Here is a 21,202-nt window from a genome sequence, read left to right as displayed (position 1 = left end):
AGAAGGTCCATAAGTTAGACAACATATATTACAAGCCATTTAATTTATTCAGTGGGAAAATAAGAATTTGACTCAAATTTGGTATTTTCATAAATCCTTATAATTTTGGGGTCCACATTTCTTTTCCTTTACACCTCCCCACAACCAATCTTAACTTGTGCCAGAATAACAAGAATCTATAAGAAAAAACAGAAGTTCAGCAATTACTTTTTTTCAGAGATTAGATACATTAAAATCTGACTCAATCCATCCCAAGATGGATTTAAAGACATGACATAAAAATAATCTAAGGGGCGCCTGAGTGGTGCGGTCAGCTAAGTGTCCGACTCAGTTTCCACTCAGGTTGTGATCTCAGGGTTGTGAGATCAAGCCCCAGGTTGGGCTCTGCACTCAGGATGGAGTCTGCTTGGGATTTTCTCTCCCTTTCTCTCTGCCCCTCCCATTTGTGCTAAGTTTTTTCAAAAAAGTTAATTCAGCATTTCCTACTGGAGTGTGGTACACAGATGATCTAGAATTTTAATAGTATGTATGTCAGGGATTATATGTTTTCTATTAATTGTACTGAAATAAAAAGTGAAAAAGTGGAGCACCCAGGTAGCTCAGTTGGTTATGATTAGCTCCGGTCATGATCCCAGGGTCCTGGGATCTAGCCCCACGTCAGGCTCCCTGCTCAACGGGGAGTCTGCTTCTACCATCTCCTGCCACTCATGCTCTTTCTCACAATCTGTTACCATCCCTGTCTCTCAAATAAATAAATAAATAAATAAATAAATAAATAAATAAATAAATAAAACCTTGAAAGAAAAAGTGAGTACACAAATTTGAAAATATGGCAAAAGTGTGATGGTGGGTAAGTAAAGTGTTGTTGGAAGCTAATTAATTCCATTATTGAAATAATTTAAGTGGTTTCCATATTCATGGAGTTGTCCAAAACAATTATTTTTTGTCACTGGGAGGGAATGGTTTTAACTTAAAACCTCCTCATAAGAGACTTTAACAGGCAAAAACAGTCACACTAACTCACCTAAAAATTTTACCAAGAGGCCATTACAGTTCTTAAAAATGGGGTGCCTTTAGCACTGCATAGGACTGCAAGTTGATCACAAAGGAATCCTGGAAGCCAAGCAGCCAAGGTGCCTGTTCCAATCACTGTGCTTGACCAAGAAAAACATTCCTGTGACTTAATTTCCAAATACCTTCTAGAACGGTATCAGCCCAAATTTAAAAGATTTCTATCAAAATCCAAATTACAGAGTGTAATGATGCTGACAGATACACAACATGTGAATGTACTTAATGACACAGAGCTGTACACTTTTTAAAACATGGTAAATATGGTTAAGTTTTATGTAAGGTATACTTAACACTTTTTAAAATACAAAAAAAAAAAACCCTAAGAAATTACAGTGTTCTATTAATATTACAGGAAAATAATTTCCACCTAAAGTCACAAGGAAAGGGGGAAAAAAGTCCTTGAGTCTATAAATATTAAGTCTCCTGAGTAAAGATTAAACAAAAAGAGTTGAACTGTTTCTCTTCTGATCTTGGGGTCAACTATCCATGGTACAGCCACCAAGACATCCTGGAAAACTAAAAATACAGAGAGCCATCTATATCACTATGACTTTAAACTTTCTGTTCCTTTGTTCAAAATAGCACAATAGAGCATAGTAATTGCTAAAGCTTTCATTTTTTAATTATATGCACTCTCTTGAGTGAAGGCATACTAATATTTACAAACTGTAAATACAGAATATGAAGAGCCTATCAACTCAGTTAGAACCAGGTAAAGTAACTCAACTCATTCAGCTTAGCTGTTTTATTTTCTCCTGGCAACTGGCATGGCACCAGCCTCTCCTCGTTCTATTTCTGAACTGCCTGTATCAGGCATTTCCAGTAGAGACGGTCTTAAGAACCACCATACTAATACAATCTCAAGGCTAACGGTAAATATGTCCCAACTTAGAAATAGGATCTTCCTTCTCTCTGGCAAATTCCGTATTGAAGGCCTTCACTGGGCCCAAAACAAAACAATACCCTGAATCAAAACATGGGATGAACTTTTCTAGACATTTGCCAGTCCCTTCTCTGCCAGGAATACTAAACAAAAATGAACTGATATAGCACAAACCATAGAAGAATTCACAGTTTAAAAGGGAAAATCTAGTTTTAGATCCAAATTATAGATTTCTTAAGGTACAAGCTATACCTCGTTTTATTGTGCTTCACTTTACTAACACTTCAAGGATATTGTTTTGTTTTGTTCTAACAAACTGAAGGTTCAAGACTTCAGTGGAGGAAGTAACTGCTGATGTGGTAGAAATAGCAAGAGAACCAGAATTAGAAGTAGAGCCTGAGGATGGGACTGAACTCTGAGATCTCATGACAAGACTTGAACAGATGAGGAGTTGCTTCTTATAGATGAGCAAAGAAAGTATTTCTTGAGATGGAATCTACTCCTGATAAAGATGCTGTGAAGACTGTTGAAACAACAGGATTTAGAGTATTAGAGAATTTAGAATATCCCTAGTTGATAAAGGACGGCAGAGTTTGAGGACACCAGTGTTGAAAGAAGCTCCTCCGTGGGTAAACACCATCTAACAGCAGTGCGTGCCAAAGAAAGAAATTGTTCCTGAAAGGCCGAGTCCATTGATGCAGCGAGCTTCACGACTGTCTTAAAGGGCCACAGCCACCCCACCCTTTAGCAACCAGCAGCCTGATCCGTCAGCAGCCATCAACATCAAGGCAAGACCCTCCGCACCAAGAAAAGATTATGATTCACTGAAAGCTCAGATGGTTAGCACTTTTTAGTAGGACTTTTTAGCTAAGGTATACCTTGTTTTTTTAGACACAATGCTATTGCACGCAGACTGCCATACAGTATAAGTAACTTTCATATGCATTGGGAAACCAAAATATTCATGACTCACTTTAACGGGACATTCACTTTATCATGGTGGTCTGGAACCAAACCACAGTATCTCTGAGGTATGCCTGTACTTCCAATTCCCGATTCCGTTACTCTATGTGAAGGAATTCTGTATGTATGTAAAGGAATGCAAATGTGTCTTTCCTTCAACATAACCAATATTAAGTACAACCTGCTCAAAACAGCAGTGCAAGTCAGTATTTTGTAGATTACAAACTCAGACCCACTAATGAAGATACACATTTGATTTCAGTAATACCTTCATGTTGCCTGAAGTCTGTCTTCATATCTATATTCTTGCCTATTCTACTTAATACTAATTTAAAATTACTGTTTCTAGAATTTCCCATCAAAACCACAATAGACACACCATGAAGTCATGCAAATGGGCTCAAGACTAATCAACTTTACTTTTCCTATCTCACTGATCGCTTTGATGTCGGGCTCCACATTTGTAAGAGTCGAAAAGATATTCCTCTCAGAGCGTGGGTGGCTCAGTCAGTTAAGTAGCTGCCTTCTGCTCAGGTCATGATCCCAGGGTCCTGGGATCAAGCCCTGCATTGGGCTTCTTGCTTAGCAGGGAGCCTGCTTCTCCTTCTCCCTGCTTGTGGGCTCTCCCTTGCAAATAAAATCCTTAAAAATATATATATCCCTTTCAAATGAATAGTCAGCTTTCTGTTCAATATTCTGGGAAACTAGAGAAAAACACTCTGATGCTTTAAATTTCTGAGCAATTCTAGAAATAAAGACATCTTTGGCTGTTACAGCTCTTACTCTCACTTGGTTTCTACCCTTGCTAATCTTTTGTTTTAGCCACCTTAAGAAATTTCCATTTGCCCTAACACGTATAGAGAAGTAGAATCACAATGTTGTTTACCTAAAACTAATGTAACATCGTGTCAACTACATTCAAAATTTCTTTAAAAAAATTTATTTTAAATTCCCATTTGGATAAAACACTTAATATGCAGATATTGGATTAGTGCTTAGTACATAAGAAATGCTTTCAAATGTGTTTCCTTATTGAAACTTCAGATGAAATAAGCCAGTTAAAATGGAGGATCAGGGGTGCCCGAGTGGTTCAGTTGGTTAGGCATCTGCCTTTGGCCCAGGTCAAGATCCCAGGTTCCTGGAATCGAGACCTGCTTGCTTCTCCCTCTCCCTCTGCTTGTGCTCTCTCATGAGTGTTCTCTCAAATAAATAAAATACTTATTAAAAAATTAAAACAAGGGATGCCTGGGTGGCTCAGTGGTTGGGCATCTGCCTTCAGCTCCAGGAGTGATCCCAGGATCGGGGATCAAGTCCCACACTGGGATCCTTGCGGGAAGCCTGCTTCTCCCTCTGCCTGTGTCTCTGCCTCTTTCTGTGTCTCTCTCATGAATAAATAAAATCTTTAAAAATAAATAAAAATAAAATGGAGGAATCATTTGGCAGGATAATTAGAGATCACGTACTTTAGTGATTATGCTTCAACCTTTCCCTCAGTGGTATAGACTACATAAAATTGAACGTTATTTTTGTTCTCAACAATCATGACTATTCCCCTCCGACAAATCAAGTTTGGTTTATGCCACCAGAGCACATTTTCCAAAGCACTTGACTATATTAGCAATATCCACTGTCACACCCATTATGTTACAATAAAACTCACCTGGATCATTACATGAAGCCCTGGAATTACAGAAGTGACTTTTTGCTCTGCCTTACTTAAATTTTTGAACCTTTGATTCCAAACTTTCAAAAATAACTGAACAAGTTCATTAATCTAAAACAATACTCAATAATCTTTTAAGATAGTTCCTTAAAACCCCTCAATCACACTGTGAACATCTTTCAACCTGTTATAATCAAAGAATTTTCAAAATAGTATCGTTGTTTCTGTTTGCAGGAAAGAATATGTTCTACTCAGGTAAAACATTTTTTTTCAATTGTGTGTTTATTATAATCAAAAAGCATTGACTGAGTTCCCCAGAAGAAATTCTACTGGTTTTTTGCAGAAATCGGTACACAAATCATCAAAGTCCATAACCTTAAGGAAGCTACAGATCATGGATTTTAATCTCCATTAATCTTATCATTAATTCCATAGGTAACTAAGACATTTCAAATTGGATTACTAAAGAAAGTTGCTCTCTTTAAAATTTTCAAATTTCCAAAACTGCCAGACTGATACTATATCTAATTCAAAAGGTAAGCTAGACACAAAAATCTATGAAAGCAACTTGAAAAGTCTTGGCATAAACTCTTGGGATAAAAAATAGGATTTATTTTTCACTAACAATAAAAAGCTAAAAATTGAAAATAAAGTCAAATCTGAGGGGCAGATGGACCACGTAGAAAATAGTGATCTAAGTTACCAGGCCCAAAAGCAAGGATACCGGAAGCCAACCAAGCAGAAGAGACTGGCTGTTAACTACACGAGTATTTAAAACAACAACAACAACAACAAAAAAAAAAAAAAAAAAAAAAACCCATGTGATGATATATTAAGGCTAAAAATGAGGAAAACTAAACCCACACATTTATGAACAATTGGCAGGAGGGCCTCAAATCCAGAAGCATATCAGACCTCTATGCTATAAAACCTCATTTTCAGAATATATGGATAAATCACTTCCTTGAATTTTATCTATGATTGGGTAATATATTCTCCGATAGGACAAATAGGAAAATAAAGGTTTGATTTTTTCCATCTCCTCCATACACTATTACCAAGAATAACTTTCTACCATCTTGAAATTTTTCAAAGCTTTTTGAGAAACACACACAAATAATTCGGATTTAGTCGATTTTATTTACAGCTTTTTTTTTTTTTTTTACATTTCAGAGCATTACACAATTACATTTTCTCATTTTCTGACCTGCAAACAGATACCTTAAACGGAAATATTTTTTAAAAATTATCAAATTAGGTACATCCAAAATGCAGTGATTACACATATGACAATTCACAAAGTGTAATTTACCAGGACGTATCCTAAGAATTTAGGAACAGCCAGTCAGGAGAAATCTGACCAAATTTAGCAATCAACTATTTACATATCCAAAGACAAACCTACCTAAACTCCCAAACCAGAAATTTGAAAGTTTTTGTTAAATCCCCATTGGACAAAAGAAAGTGATGCTTCAAACCTTGTCAGCCTTACAAGTCTTAACCCCAAATACTGGGCTATTTCCCCAGTTTGCAACTGAATAGCAAGCATCAGTTTGTCAAACACCTAAGTATCAAAGTCTTGCGCCATTATGCACATAGAAAGGCTAAGTATTCATTAATTAAAAAACAAGTAGTCATTAAATATCCACACTAGGTCCCGCCCCCACACTCACTCCCTCCCCTCAGCTCACCAGCCCTTACTGCAATCCCAAATATGCAACCTGTGTCACATAGTGACAGGCTATATTTATATATATGTATGTATGCATACACACACATATATGTACGTGTATATATATATAAATATACACACATACACACAGTACTAGGTACAAATGGCAATTAACAGTCCCTGCAAAAATTCATTTTCAGTTGAGGCTATGGCTCCTATGCCTTGGGATGGTTTGACTTCAAAACTGAAAAATACTGCTAAAATCTCACTTCCTTAACACAAAATTTGATTGCTTGTTCAGTTTAAGCTTCTCAGTCTAAAAATGGCTATAAGGTAAGTATAAAAAAGCAGCCAATTGAGTACAATTTCTCTTTCCGATTTGGCCAAGCTATTTCGTAGACATTACTCCTAACTAGACTAGAATATCTGTGGCGCCTTCCAACGGTTCTTGCCTACCTTACTGTCCATGTTCACGTTTCAAACTGTGTCAACAGAGCCCGCACTTCAGGGGTCAGCTGCTTGGCAGCCTTAGCCGCCTCTGTGATAGCCTTGCGATACAGGCCCTTTCTCTTCTTATTAAAGCGTGACTGGAAGTTTTCTAAAAAGGGGGAGAGTTGCGAAAGAGCAAGAAAAGAGGTTGTTGGAGACCCAAACCATGAAATACGGGCCTCCTGTCGGACTAAAAGGCCGTTATCTTTCCGGCTCACAGTTATAGTAAGAATACGGGCTGGCCACCAAGGGAAGCCATAGATCTTGGCCCAAACAATGTCCCCTACACATATGGTCCTGCCATCTGGTGTGACGCATTTAGAGACGTTTTTGGAAAAGACTTTCATTTTCAAGGAATTACTGAGCTTTTTCTCTTCCTTTGAAGAGGAGGAAGTGGAGGAGGTGGAAGGTGCATGCATACTGCCTGGAGGAAAATCAAAGCTTTCAGAAGAACTACACTCAGAGTTGGAGGATTTCAAATCATCTGTGCTATCAATGCTACACACTGAAGCACTGGAAGAGTCAGATTTCTTTTGATTTAGGGTCATGTAAACAGAGATATTGCTTTTGCTGCCCTTTTTGCCCAGTGTCTGTGGTTCATCCTGCTCACCAGGCACAAGCACTTCATTTGTGTCCTGAACCTCACTGCTGGCCTCTTCAGGGCCTTCTGAGGGACTCTGATTTTCTGAAGGGGCCTCACCTGCTGAGCGGGTAGAGGTGCAGCGAGACTGGGGCTTGGGTGCCATCTTGCCACTCCGCATTTTCTCAAGTCCTGTCTTCAAAGAAGAGTCATTTTCTTCATTCCTGTACCTTTGTGGTTTTAAACGAACCCGGGGTGGAAGGGAACCTGAGCTAGGACTCTGATACCGACGTGTGAAATGGACTTTTGAATGTGCATTTTTGGATGTAGAGGTTTCACTTTGCTTCTTTTGTGCCTTTTCTTTGGCAATTTTCAACACTTCCCGAGCTTTTGCATGATCCATGTTCTTACTCTGGAGCACTTTTTTAGTACTTAACTGAGCTTTTGATGTATTTGCCTGAGCAGAAACTTTGACTACTCTGCCTCTGCTGTGAGCAATATTGGAAACCTTAACCACAGCATTTCTTTTCTGGCTTTCATTTTGGTTTTTCCCATCCACTTTATGGTCAGTTTTCAGTTTTTTGTTCACAGTAGTTACACTTTCGTTTTTCCGTTTTTTATCTTCATATTTAGAAGAGTCACTTGCACTACTACCTTTTCTAATTTCTTTTTTCTCTGCAACAACACTGTTTTTACATTTGTCACACAGGACTTGCCTGGGTCGCAGTTTAATAGCATTCATTATTGAAGTAGGTTCTTCCCTGTACATTTTTCGTTTGGGTCGCTTAATTTTCCGAGGCGGTGGCTGAGGTATTGACTGGTTATAGGTGTCCCTGATAAACAAAGGGGGAGGGTAAGGTGCTCCTTCATGGAAGAGAGGTGGCGGTTTGGAAGTCCATAGGCTTTCAGCCAAGCCTGGCTCGGGAGGCGAGATGGGAGAAGGGTCATCGGGAACAGCACCATTCACTTCACACTTGACTCCTGTCCCTTCTTGGAATGTATTACTTTGGAGCTGCATGGCTTCAGGTTTATCCTTATATTCCCTTTTGGGAAACACTGTCACAGGGATCCCATGGGGCCCAAACCTTGGAAAGAAATGAAAGAAACAAAGAAGCCATTTACTCAACGTCTATAATTCAGTTTCTTAAACTGAAACAACACCTAATGTTTGTTCATTTGACCTTTCCTGAAAACTATTTTACATTAAAGAATAAAAATAATCTACTGACCACCTCCCCCCACCCCTAAAAGCCCTTCATTTTTTATTGGTCCTACATTTTAGGTATAAACATATCAGGTATAAACAGATTATACATTTAGGTTTAAGTTCAAATGATTATTTTAAGCATCACTGGAATAGCTGACATTATTTAAAACAGACCTTTCAATCTTAGATCAGAAAGGCATTCTATCAGATAGCTTAATAGTAAATGTCATTTGATATTACATTCACTGATCCATGGACAACAAATCCAGTAAATGCAACTATAAATTTGCAACATACATGTCTCCCTCTGGTTTTAAGAGCTTTCAAAAGATTCACAAAACAAATTCAGCCTTAACTACCTAAAAAACACTGAATTAGCAAAATTCCATCTCAACTTCACTTAATCACTAAATATTCAAAGATCAGCTGCTCCTTTACTCTTTCACTCTAACTCTTAAAGCCCTTTATCTAGCTCCTGCCCCCAAAACCACAAAAAATATGAGAAATTCAGATGCCCAAATTACCGCACAAGCAGAAGGTATAGAACTATGGCTTTCTAACATTTTAAAAATGTTAGAAAAATCACACGTTAGGAATTATTTTCATGTTGTAATCTAATAACATTTATGTATGTCTACATGCATGCATATATACATATACAAATATACAAATACACATACTTAAGCCAAAGTTTCACTAAATGTTTAACCTTATGTGATATATAATGGTATTTTCCCTACTCTGATCTATTTCATTTGTTTTAATGCTAGTGAGACACATTAATGGATTTTAAAACTGGTCCGGACCCAGTATGCAAAGCACTGGTATAGAACACAAATCTTTACAATTCTCAGTTTCTAATAAAACAAGGTCAATAGAACCTTTTTTTTTTCATGTGGACTTAGAAATCACTGTGATTTAGTCCTCCTGGGTTAAACATCTTAAAGCTAAACCTGCTACAGTGGTATCTGCACATAAAAATAAAATCACACCACCAAATAATTCCATCATGTACACGTTAACATGTTAATTCTAAGCACTATTTGATGCTGTCTGAATAGCAGTGAACACAATTCTAGGGTCAATCCTTTAAGGCAGAGGGTCTTAGAACCAAGGATCAGCTTCAGGGAGTCCAGAACTCTTAAGGTACAAATGTCTTACATGTCTTTCTAGAGAATGAGTCTTGGTTCTCATATTCTCTAACATGATGTTATATCCCCCAAAAAGGTTCAGAATATCTTTGTTGGGAAGAAATCCTGACATGAAGTTCTGAAGGCTGTAAACACACCTAAACTTGGAAAGGGACGTACTACTAAGAGCCAATACCACCAGTTCTGTTTCTTATACCTCAATTATTTTCTTCCTCAAGTCTTCTGTTAGTTTGGAGACCACAAATCAACAACTTGTGATAAAATACTTACAAACCACAAAGGAAGGGGAAAGCTTTTACCTAGGGTGGGACAAATTTGAATCTGGGCTAGTCCACAAAGGACACCTTCTTTACATCAGACTTTGCAAAGTGGCATCTATTCTATTCTATTCTATTCTAACATGGCATCTAATACTTAAAATGTTTGCTTCCTATTTACTTGCAAGGTAATTTGAGCATTTAGCATTTTCTTATAATGTAGGTGCTCAATGACCACTTTAAGATGAGAGAGAGAAACAGAGCTACATAAACAATGTAACTCATCTGAGATGTGACCACTAGTGGCATCAGCAATCAAATTTCTAACTCTTAAAAAGCTATCATTTTGCCCCATTGCACTTTCACATGGTGTTTTCACAGGAACAAATAAAAAATACCCATCCTTTTATTAGACATAACTAAAATTATAATCATCCTAATGTCTGAGGTAGAGTTTCACACCTATTCTTACCAACTTTGTATCCATGATGTTACTAAACCTTTCTAGATGCAGTTTTGTATGTGTAAAATGGGCTAACACTATTTCCTACTTTAAAGAATTCAGGTAGGGATTAATAGGAAAATGCCAGTCATTTTCTTGATAAAATTTACTTCATTTAATTAATTTGATCTTATTTTCAACTAATTTTCTAGACATTAAGATCATTTCTATATCTTTAATTTATAATCTCAAAGTGAGGACGATCTAGCCAATTATTTTAGAACTTTATGCCAAATAAGCTGTAGAATCTATTATGTCTTCCCTCAGGTAAAGTTTAATAAAAATATTAATTTCACGTCTGGGTTTTTTTTTTTTTTTTTTTTTCCCTTGCCTTTCCCTCTAAAGCATATAAAATACAAGCACTGGGACGCCAGGGTGGCTCAGTGGTTGAGCGTCTGCCTTAGGCTCAGGGCATGATCCTGGAGTTCTGGGATCGAGTCCCACATCGGGCTCCTGCAGGGGGCCTGCTTCTCCCTCTGCCTATGTCTCTCATGAATAAATAAATAAATCTTTAAAAAATAAAAATAAAGTATAAGCATTAACCACTTTTAAGTAACATAGGAAGGCACTTCATTATGTAATAAGGCACCAAAAAGGGGAAAAAAGAAACCAAGCTGGGAATTGTGGGTGGTAGATGTTTGGCAAAAGCAAAAATATTTTTAAGTAATAAAAACTTTCTCATGGGCAGCCCAGGTGGCTCAGTGGTTTAGCGCCACCTTCAGCCCAGAGCATGACCTTGGGGACCCGGGATCGAGCCCCATGTCAGGCTCCCTGCATGGAGCCTGCTTCTCCCTCTCCCTCTGTCTCTCTCATGAATAAATAAAATCTTTAAAAAAAAAAAAAAAAAAACTTTCTCAAAGGACCAGAAAGATTAAATCATCTTAAGAAGAAAAGGGCTGGGATCCCTGGGTGGCGCAGCGGTTTGGCGCCTGCCTTTGGCCCAGGGCGCGATCCTGGAGACCCGGGATCAAGTCCCACGTCGGGCTCCTGGTGCATGGAGCCTGCTTCTCCCTCTGCCTGTGTCTCTGCCTCTCCCTCTCTCTGTGTGACTATCATAAATAAATAAAAAAAATAAAAAGAAGAAAAGGGCTATCCAATGTACTACTCCATCTCAGTAATCACGTTGTCTTCCTAACATGGATAACACTTAGTAAAATGACAGTTTTCAAACTAAGGGTGGAGACGTTGGTTGTGCAATTTCCAGGATCACAATTACCATTTAAATTTTAAAATTCAGAGTCTAAATATATGTAACTGCAATGAAACTGTTTCATATATGTATGTACATATACATCCACATGTAAAAGACATTTGTAACTATGCTCAAAAGTTTGAAAACCATCCATGTATGAAACTGTAACCTTAATAAGAATATAAAGTAGCAACAAAACTATGCCCTCTTTGGGCACCTGGCTGGCTTAGTCAGTACAGCATGTGACTATCTCAGAGTTGAGTTCAAGCACCATGTTAGGCATGGAACCTACTTAAAAAACAAAACAAAACAAAACAAAAAAAAGAAACAAACAAGAAACCTCTTTAAAATCCCAAAATCTAACTTTTCAAGTGTGTTCTATAGAAATCTGCAACATAACACTCTGTGGTGTTTGAAAATGAAGATTCCTAGGCCCTGCCTCAAGACTGAATCATTAAAACCCTCCTCTAGAATGGAATACAGGATTTAAATTTTTAGCAAGCACTTTTGCATTAGCTTTTTCTAAGGTGAAGGTATTTTTGTCTCAGGTGAATGCTCACCAAAGGATGACCTCAGCATAGGAGGATTTCAATCACTCCAGAAGTGGAAGACTGACCAGTATCCTTTGCTTGAGCTTTTTCTAGAAGAACAGCTCACAAATTCTTTAAGACTTGAACAGTAAAAGACAAAAAAAAAAAAAAAGACTTGAGCAGTAAGATACAAAGTATCTCTCCTCTTTTCCCTACCCCTTCCTTCATGCAGCAAGAAGGTATTAACGTGTCCATGACTCATCCTAACCCTTACCTATTTTCAGTGTTCTTTAACCACTACCCAAAAATTCTAAAGGAAGAATATACAGGTATTATGGCTTACTTAAAAATAGTTTCTGGGGCACCTGGCTGGCTCAGTCAGTGGAACATGTGACTCAATCTTGGGGTTGTGAGTTTGAGCCCCATGTTGGGGCGCCTAGGTGGCTCAGCTGGCGAAAGAATCCAACTCCTGGTTTCAGCTCAGGTTGTGATCTCATGGTCGTAAGACTGAGCCCATGTTGGGCTCCCCACTCAACGGGGAATCTGCTTAAGATTCTCTGTCTGCCTCTGTCTCTGCTCCCCTCCCTTGCTTGGGGGCTCTTGCTTAAAAAAAAAAAAAAAAAAAAACACCAACAAATTGATAAAAGATTTGAAAACCTTAAAAAAATAAGAATAGCTTCTGAGGAAAACCAGGTGTACCAGAGACCTTTCTGAACTATCTTTGAAAATTTCTGTGAATCTATAAAATAGAGTTTTAAATCTAGTTACCTTCTTAATAATTTAGGAGTAAAGACAGCCAAAATTTTGAGGAGGGAGAACATTGGGGCTTAATAGTTATTTTGTGTCAAGGAAAACGGATCTTCACCTAATGTGAAGGTGAAGCAAATGTAATACAGAGCATTTAGTAAGCCCAAATTCAAAATGTGACTATCATGAAGGGTAAGAATATTTTCTAAATTTAGGTTCCACTTTAGAGGCCTGAGTTTTATTGATGATTCCAGCTTTAACTAAATGAAGCTTTCATTCACCCACTGATAAAATTATGGTATTTGCTTAATCAATCCTATACCTAAACATGTTTCACTCCTTTGAGTGAAAACTATAATCTCAATTCCCTTTCCACAGAAATATGTCAAACAAAACAAAAATGTTGACCAATAACTCTTACCTCTTACTCTGAAAGTTCTTTTTTAAACACTGATCTACTACTGTTTATCAGCATTAACTTCACGGCAACCTCAATCACCTCATCTCTGACCTAGGAATATATTCTTCTCCTTCCTGTTTATAATAGTTCAATAGTACACAACTAATTTCTCATTTTCTTCCTTCAAATTCTGGTTGCCAAAGTTCCAACTTTTGGAGGAAATTCTTCTAAAGAATGTACAGTAAAAATTTAAAAACTAAGGTATTATATTTTAGGCAAGCAAACAGAGGTCCTAAGAAATTTGGCACTCAAAGAGTTCAGAATAGTTGAGACAGGCCCTAATTTTCTAGCTGGACCAGACTTCCCTCCAATAAACAGAAAACAAAAAGAAATCTTTCCTTCCCAGAATTATGTTCTCTTAAGGATTCTACAGTAAAAAAAAAATTTATATGCAATTAACCACATGAAAAATAATCCACATCTATTTCAATGCAAGCAGATGTTTTCAGAAATTACTTCTTCCTTAAATTAGCAACAGGTTAAATCACAAAGGAGAGAAAACTATAAAGCAAACTTATTTTGGTTCACATTTCATCTCTGGAAATTGGCTATGATATCAAAATTTACTCTCAGGACAAATGAAATTAATTCAATAAGCTATACACAGAAAATATTTTTTACAAAGTAAGTGTTTATATAATAAGCCCCCCAAAATTCTGGGTATATATCCAAAATAATTGATAATGGGGTCTCCAAGAAATATTTACATAACCATGTTCATAGCAGCATTATTCACAAGAACCGAGAAGCAGAAACCCAAACACCTATCGACAAATACATAAATAAAACATGGTATGTACATACAATGGAATACTATTCAGCCTTAAAATGAAATCTCACACATGCAACCACATGGATGAACCTTGAGAACATTATGCTAACTACAGTAAGCCAGAAACAAAAACAGAGAGACTGTATGATTCCACCTTCTTTAAGATATCTAGTAGAATGGTGGTTGTCCATGATTGAGGGGAGGGAGAAACAGGAAGTTGTCTAATAGGTCGAGTTTTAGTTTTATAAGATTAAAAAGTTCTGGAGATGTTTCACAATATGAACTTAACACTAGTTACTGAATAATATACTTAAAAATGGTTAAGATAGGAGACACCAAAGTGCCACAATCGGTTAAGCCCGCTGACTACTGATTCTGGCTCAGGTCAAGATCTCAGCCTCCTGTTGGGCTTTAGCTTTTGTGCTCAGCAGGGAGTCTGCTTGAGATTTTTTTCTCCCACTCTGCCTTACCCTGGCTCACTCTAAAATAAATAAATCTTTCTAAAAAACGGTTAAGATGGCCCATATTATGTGTTTTTTACCACAATTAAAAAAATTTGTAACTGTATATGTACCTAACTTAGAAGGAAAAAGTTTGATAAGAAGCAGTGTAATATTTTCATGGTAGTAAAGGAATGATGCATACAAAGGAAATAACAGTAACTACACTGAGGGGGTAACAGGACAACACCTTGACCTGAGGGAGAATCCAAGTGAACATTACCAATGAAAGCAAATGATGCCTGCAATACCTGAGAACACTTCTTTGCCTATATAACCCAAACCTTTTGTAACTATCAGATAAACCTAAATTGAGGAATTAACCCCTATTACATATATTCTATTGCAGCTAAATGCAATACATGATCATTTACTGGATGAAGAAAAAAGCTTTAAAGGGCATCAATCACTAGGGGATCCCTGGGTGGCTCAGCGGTTTAGCACCTGCCTTTGGCCCAGGGCGCGATCCTGGAGTTCCGGGATCGAGCCCCACATCGGGCTCCCTGCATGGAGCCTGCTTCTCCCTCCTCCTGTGTCTCTGCCCCTCTCTCTCTCTAGGTCTATCATAAATAAATAAATCTTAAAAAATAAAATAAAATAAAGGGCATCACTAGAAAAATTGACAAAATAATGAAACACGAGCTGCAAATTAGATAAAAGTACTGTTTCTTGAATTTGAAAACTATTGATCTCAGGACCCCTGGGTGGCTCAGCGGTTGAGCGTCTGCCTTTGGCCCAGAGTGTGATCCTGGAGTCCCAGGATCGAGTCCCACATCAGGCTCCCTGCATGGAGCCTGCTTCTCTCTCTGCCTCTCTCTCTGTGTCTCTCATGAATAAACAAAATTAAAAAAAAAAAAAAAAAAAGAAAGAAAACTATTGATCTTAAGAAATAAATGCACAAGTTTTAGGGTGTATGTAACCTACTCTCAAAATACTAAAAAAAAATAAAGAACAATAAGGCAAACATGGCAAAATACTAAAAATCAGTGAATCTAGAGAAAGCTTAAGAGTTCTCTATGTTTGATATTTCAAAATAAAAAGGTTTTAAACATTAGTTGAAAAAAATATAATCTTAAATTTAGCTCACCACAGCTCCACCAAAACATTTAAGCAAAGAAAGTTTATATGAAAGAAAATTTTGGGGCACCTGGCTGGCTCAGTCAGTAGAGCATGCAACTTGATCTCAGGGTCATGAGTTGAAGCCCCACACTGGGTGTGTAGCCTACTTAAAATAAATGATAAATTTTAAAAATTATCCTACTTAAGCAGAAATGTCAGCAAATACCTCTCAAGTACCACTAAGCACAAAATTTATATTCAGGTACAACTATGTTAATTATTCAGATAGTATAAAACTAAGTCCCAGCCCTAGAACCAAACTTCAGTAGTAGGCAAGACCAGAATGTAACACTTCTTGCCAAAAGAAACTTGAGAGGGAAAAGAATCACTGTGGATTAGTGATCAGGCAACCAGCTTTGCAGGAAAAGGACCACACCTAGAAGGGCACAGGTAGAGTTATGGAAAAGCGAAACAGGGAGTGGTAAAGAGTGGTTACACATTTTTGAATGCTGGTAACCAATTTCAGCTGGTTTAAAAAACTGAAATACTGAACAGGTGTAGTAAAAACTAACAAATGACCAGATGCAGCATTAGGAATCGGAAGTCAGCAACCTGATTCCCCTTTCCATGAGACAGGTAAGAATTTAGAGGCTTAAACAAGCAATAAAATAAAGATAATCCATCTGGCAGTAAGAGAAGGCATGCTGAAGAGTGCATATGAGGCAGAGCACTGCTAATGAGGGTGTGTGAGTGTGTTGAATGGTAACACTAGTCTCTTACAACGAGGCCAATGACGGCTTCTGATTATACAGTGATGTGATTGAAAGTGTCTCAATCACTGTTAAAAACAAGCTCAGCGAAAAACAACAAACCAAAAACAAAGAAAACCAAGCTCAGCTATGCTAGTCTAGTCCCATCATCTAATAAATGCAAAGAAAAGCACAAAATTATCTTCCTTTTGCTAACTTTGAAATGCGTCATTCTCAAAGGGGAGCACTTTTCAATGTTTTAAAAGCATAAAGAAAACAGAAACACTGTAAGGACTAAATTTATCCGAGACTAACTTTTTCTTCATGAGAGAGCCCATAACTTCCTCACAAGCCATCTGTCCCAAGGGGTTAGTGGGTAGAAAAGATTGAGAAACATTCTATACCATACTTTATGCAAGGATCTCCTTGTTACCTCGTTACCTAGTAAAATAATAAATGTCATCCATCTTTACTAAAAGGGGAAAATTATACTTCAGGTATTACCTGAAGCTTCTACAAATCACTTCAAGGAATTTTAAAGATCTAGATCATACTGCAATACAACAGGATTTAGGTTGAGTGGCTAGTCAAGTAAACCCATACTAATTAATTCTGCCACTTAGGAACTACTTATTAAAAGTTGTAATAGTTAATACATATAGCACTTACTATGTGCCAGGAACTATTTTAGTACATACTTATTTACATTAACTCATTTAATCACCACAACCTTTTTAAAGTGTTAATACTACCCGTTTTAGAGAGAGAGTAAGCGACCTTCCCAACATCAAACAGGTAGTAAGCAGTAGAGCCAGCATATGAATCCAAGCAGCCAACCCGAAGCCACTTCTTTGCTGGTACTCCTACACCACCACCACACTGGCACCACCACTACTACGGCTACTGCTACTGCAGCTGCTGTTGCGGCCGCCTCCCTTCATTTCATCAAGTAACTTAACCCCTCTCCTCTGCCTCCACCTCCCCACTAATGAAGTAGAGGAACTCAGGTCTACATGCTGATTTCTCCCATGGAGATAAACAGGCTTCAGAATTCGGAATTTTTCTGGCTTTTCAGATAATAAGCAGCCTATCATCAAGCGTATTACTACTTTAGCAATGAAACAAAAAAACAAGGCTGCCTGGGTGGCTCAGGGGTTGAGCATCTGCCTTTGGCTCAGGGCGGGATCCCAGGGTCCTGCATCAGGCTCCCCGCAGGGAGTCTACTTCTCCCTCTGCCTAGGTCTTTGCCTGTGTCTCTCATGAATAAATAAAAGTTTTTATTTAAAAAAATAAATAATAATTTTAATAAATATAATTTTAATTATTATATTATAATTTTAAATATAATTTTTAATAAATAAAATTTTTATTTTTTATTAAAAATATTTTATTTATTTATTCATGAGAGACACAGAGAGAGGCAGAGACACAGGCAGAGGGAGAAGCAGGCTCCTCAACAGGAGCCCGATGTGGGACTCGATCCTCAGACCGGGATCATGCCCTGAGCCAAAGACAGACGCCCAGACGCTGAGCCACCCAAGTGTCCCGAATAAATAAAAACTTAAAAAATAAAAAAAAAAAGGAAATGAAAAAACATTCACACTAAATGGGATATATATAATCTCACATAATTTCAGTCAAGTTAGGTTTTCCCACCAAAAAAGTTAAAAGTTTAGTTTTCAGAGCTTTTTGGATATCGGAATTGTAGTTCAGTAACTTCAAAGGATTATCATATAGTTTAATTAAGAATATGCATAAATAGGGGCACCTGGGTGGTTCAGTCTGTTAAGCATCGAGGCTTGGTTTTGGCTCAGGTCATGCTCTCAGGGTCAGGTGATTAAGCCCCACCTCAGCTTAAGAAGTATAGTCAGTTTAAGAATGTCTGTCTCGGGATCCCTGGGTGGCGCAGCGGTTTGGCACCTGCCTTTGGCCCAGGGCGCGATCCTGGAGACCCAGGATCGAATCCCACGTCGGGCTCCCGGTGTATAGAGCCTGCTTCTCCCTCTGCCCGTGTCTCTGCCTCTCTCTCTCTCTCTGTGACTATCATAAAAATTAAAAAAAAAGAATCTCTGCCTCGCCCTCCCCTGCTCATGGGCACTTGTGTGCTCTAAAATAAATTTAAAAAAAAAAAAAAAGAACATGCATAATTGCTCACCTTAGAACCTAGTACACAGTAAGTAAGCACAATATATGGTAACTATTATTAAGGTGCATTCAATTTTATTAACTATAAGTGAATATGAGTGATGTTTTTAATTAAAAACAAAGTATTACAAGAGCAATTTGCAGCAGGGACTACGGATATCAAAATGGGCAAGGAGGTACGGAAGATAACTTTATTAAGATAAAAACAAGGGGATCCCTGGGTGGCGCAGCGGTTTAGCACCTGCCTTTGGCCCAGGGCGCGATCCTAGAGACCCAGGATCGAATCCCACGTCGGGCTCCCGGTGCATGGAGCCTGCTTCTCTCTCTGCCTATGTCTCTGCCTCTCTCTCTCTCTCTCTCTGTGACTATCATAATAAAAATTTACAAAAAAAATTTAAAAAAAAAGATAAAAACAAAACACGCATCAACTATGAACCAGGAAATACCTTTCTAAGTAACTGATGGGGAGGGATGCTGCATCAATGTTTTAAAATAACATCTCTCTAACCATAAAAATTTACTCAGTCTTTTAAAAGTCTATCGAATCCTCTTTTATAACAGCATGATTGCTTTTGGAGAGGGTAGGGGGTAAATGCTAATAATTTAGAGTTTAAGCTCCTAATCACATACCTTCAAATAATCCTCTAAAAACTTACCTGGATATCTAGGTTTGGAAATAAAAAGAGACAACTATAGAGAAAACACTTATGCTTCAGTCTTTTTAAAAACACAAATACTAGTAACAACTGTATGGTATTCAAATTATTATTCCTTAATAGTAAATTCTTTTTAAAAATAATCATCCAAGAAAATTGTAAGTGCCATAAAGTGCCAAATATTTTTAAGAGCAGACAAATCTTGACCTCACTTTTGTACATCACAGAGCAATATAGCTGACCTATTCCCAAGAAAATGAACACTGGGTATAAAAGGATCTTTTTCACTATTATTAATGTAAATACAAATTCTTGAACAGAATTCCCTTAGTCTAGGCTCTAAGACACCAAAAGGCAGTTTTATATTTTCTAGGTTTCTATTATGAATTCTAAGTACTTTTAATATTTCTCTTGTATTATGTCTAATGGAGTCCACACCATACAGAGGCCTAAATTATTTCTCAACAGACTTTTTCAAAATAACTATTTCTCAATTTCTAGTTTACCAAAAATAGGCTGTTCAAAAACTTACAGTGTTTTAGTCTTTAAATTATTTTCCAATTCAGCCAGCCAGCACTTAAATGCTGATCCTGTGCTCAGGGAGACTCAAATATGATGTTTTCTGATTTCTCTCTCAAGTGGACTCCACTGTTGCCAGGGCCAGGCCAACCAAGGCAAAACATCTCAGAACCATATATGAAGAAAAACCCCACTTCCAAAAATGCCCAAAGTGTTCACTAAATTGAACTGATGAGCTATTCATATTTCAAAAGCAGCTATTGCCTGGTTGAGAGAGTAACAAAGAGTTTATCATTTCTACCTACCAAGATAACTCCTCCTTAAAATCATAAGCTAAATGAGAATGGTAAAAATAGAAGTTTATTAGATTTGGAATAAGATTGTTTTCAAATCTTAAAGAACTGCATATTGTTCAAAAAGGGCATCTTTTCCCACTAATATCTTATATTTTAATATAAATATAAAATATATTATAACTTGGGGCAATTTACTTAATCTCTGAGCCTCAGTGTCTTTATCTGTGAAATGGGGATTAGCAGAATTTACATCACTGGATTTCCCAGAGAGTAACTGAAAACAATATAAACAAGGGGGTTGGCCCAGTGCCTAGTTTAAGAGTGAGAAACATATAGTGTTATATAGTGCCATATATGGCAACCTTCCTATATGGTGAGAATATGCAGAAAGTGAAAATTAAATATCAAATACTCAATTATGAGTTTTAAAAGGCTAAAAAACACTATTCTATTGTAAGGTGACTGTATAAAATTGGTCCAAGGGAAAAAGATGAAAGTTATGAACTACTAAATTCCTAGTAGGCAACCAGATTTAAGAAACCTATTTGCAAGTCTAATTACCAGTTCTATAACAAGGATCTGGATCTGCCACCCAAGTGGCCCATCCCCATATGTATTGCTTACTTTGTAATTACATCCCAATCAAAATTAACCAGTAACTTTTAAGATAGGTTTAACAAATTTATGGCCCTATTTTGGCAAAGCTACTCCCTAAAAATTGCTTATCTCCAAATATGGTACAAGAATCACCCTGCATCAGAATCATCTTGGTTAAAACTGCAAATTGGAGTAGAGCTCAGAAATCTTAAGCACATTTGTTTACAGGATCACTGACCAAAGTATTTAGCAAAAACATTCTATATTAAATTCACCCAAAGTGTAACTTAACCTCCACTTACTTTCTTGCAAGATCTGCCACTAGAGCAAGCTCTGTCTTGCTGACAATGTGTGCCTAAATTAATCTGGGAATTTAGGGAGAATAGGGCCAATAAATATCAAGAAATAGGATGCACTTCATAGGCACAAATAAGTACTAAGAACATCTTTCATTTTTTATCAATGTGACATTAACTCCACCATAACAGAGAAGATGAATACATATTGCACAAACCCTTTAATAGTTTCCCAGAGAAAAA

General features: G+C 37.3%; 1 protein-coding gene across 21 annotated transcripts in view; it reads right to left on the bottom strand.

Moving 5' to 3' along the window:
• PWWP2A (PWWP domain containing 2A) overlaps positions 1–21,202 on the bottom strand; it is a 37,091-nt gene that overhangs the window by 8,727 nt on the left and 7,162 nt on the right. For 12 of the 21 annotated variants that reach the window (XR_013378286.1, XR_013378287.1, XR_013378293.1 and 9 more), the window contains one exon: positions 6,712–8,409. Coding sequence is in view for 4 of the 21 variants with exons in the window: in XM_077895671.1 (XP_077751797.1) it covers positions 6,726–8,409 (1,684 nt within the window). In the remaining 17 variants the exon portion in view is untranslated. Of the gene's footprint in view, positions 1–5,703; positions 8,410–12,506; positions 12,608–17,227; positions 17,389–19,783; positions 19,947–20,965; positions 21,029–21,202 lie in introns of those variants that run through there. The other 9 variants (XR_013378300.1, XR_013378294.1, XM_077895672.1 and 6 more) reach the window with 7 other exon arrangements.

The sequence above is a fragment of the Canis aureus genome, chromosome 4 (assembly GCF_053574225.1).
Source record: "Canis aureus isolate CA01 chromosome 4, VMU_Caureus_v.1.0, whole genome shotgun sequence".
In the NCBI taxonomy this organism is placed as follows: domain Eukaryota; kingdom Metazoa; phylum Chordata; class Mammalia; order Carnivora; family Canidae; genus Canis; species Canis aureus.
This window is presented reverse-complemented; position numbering and strand designations above follow the sequence as displayed.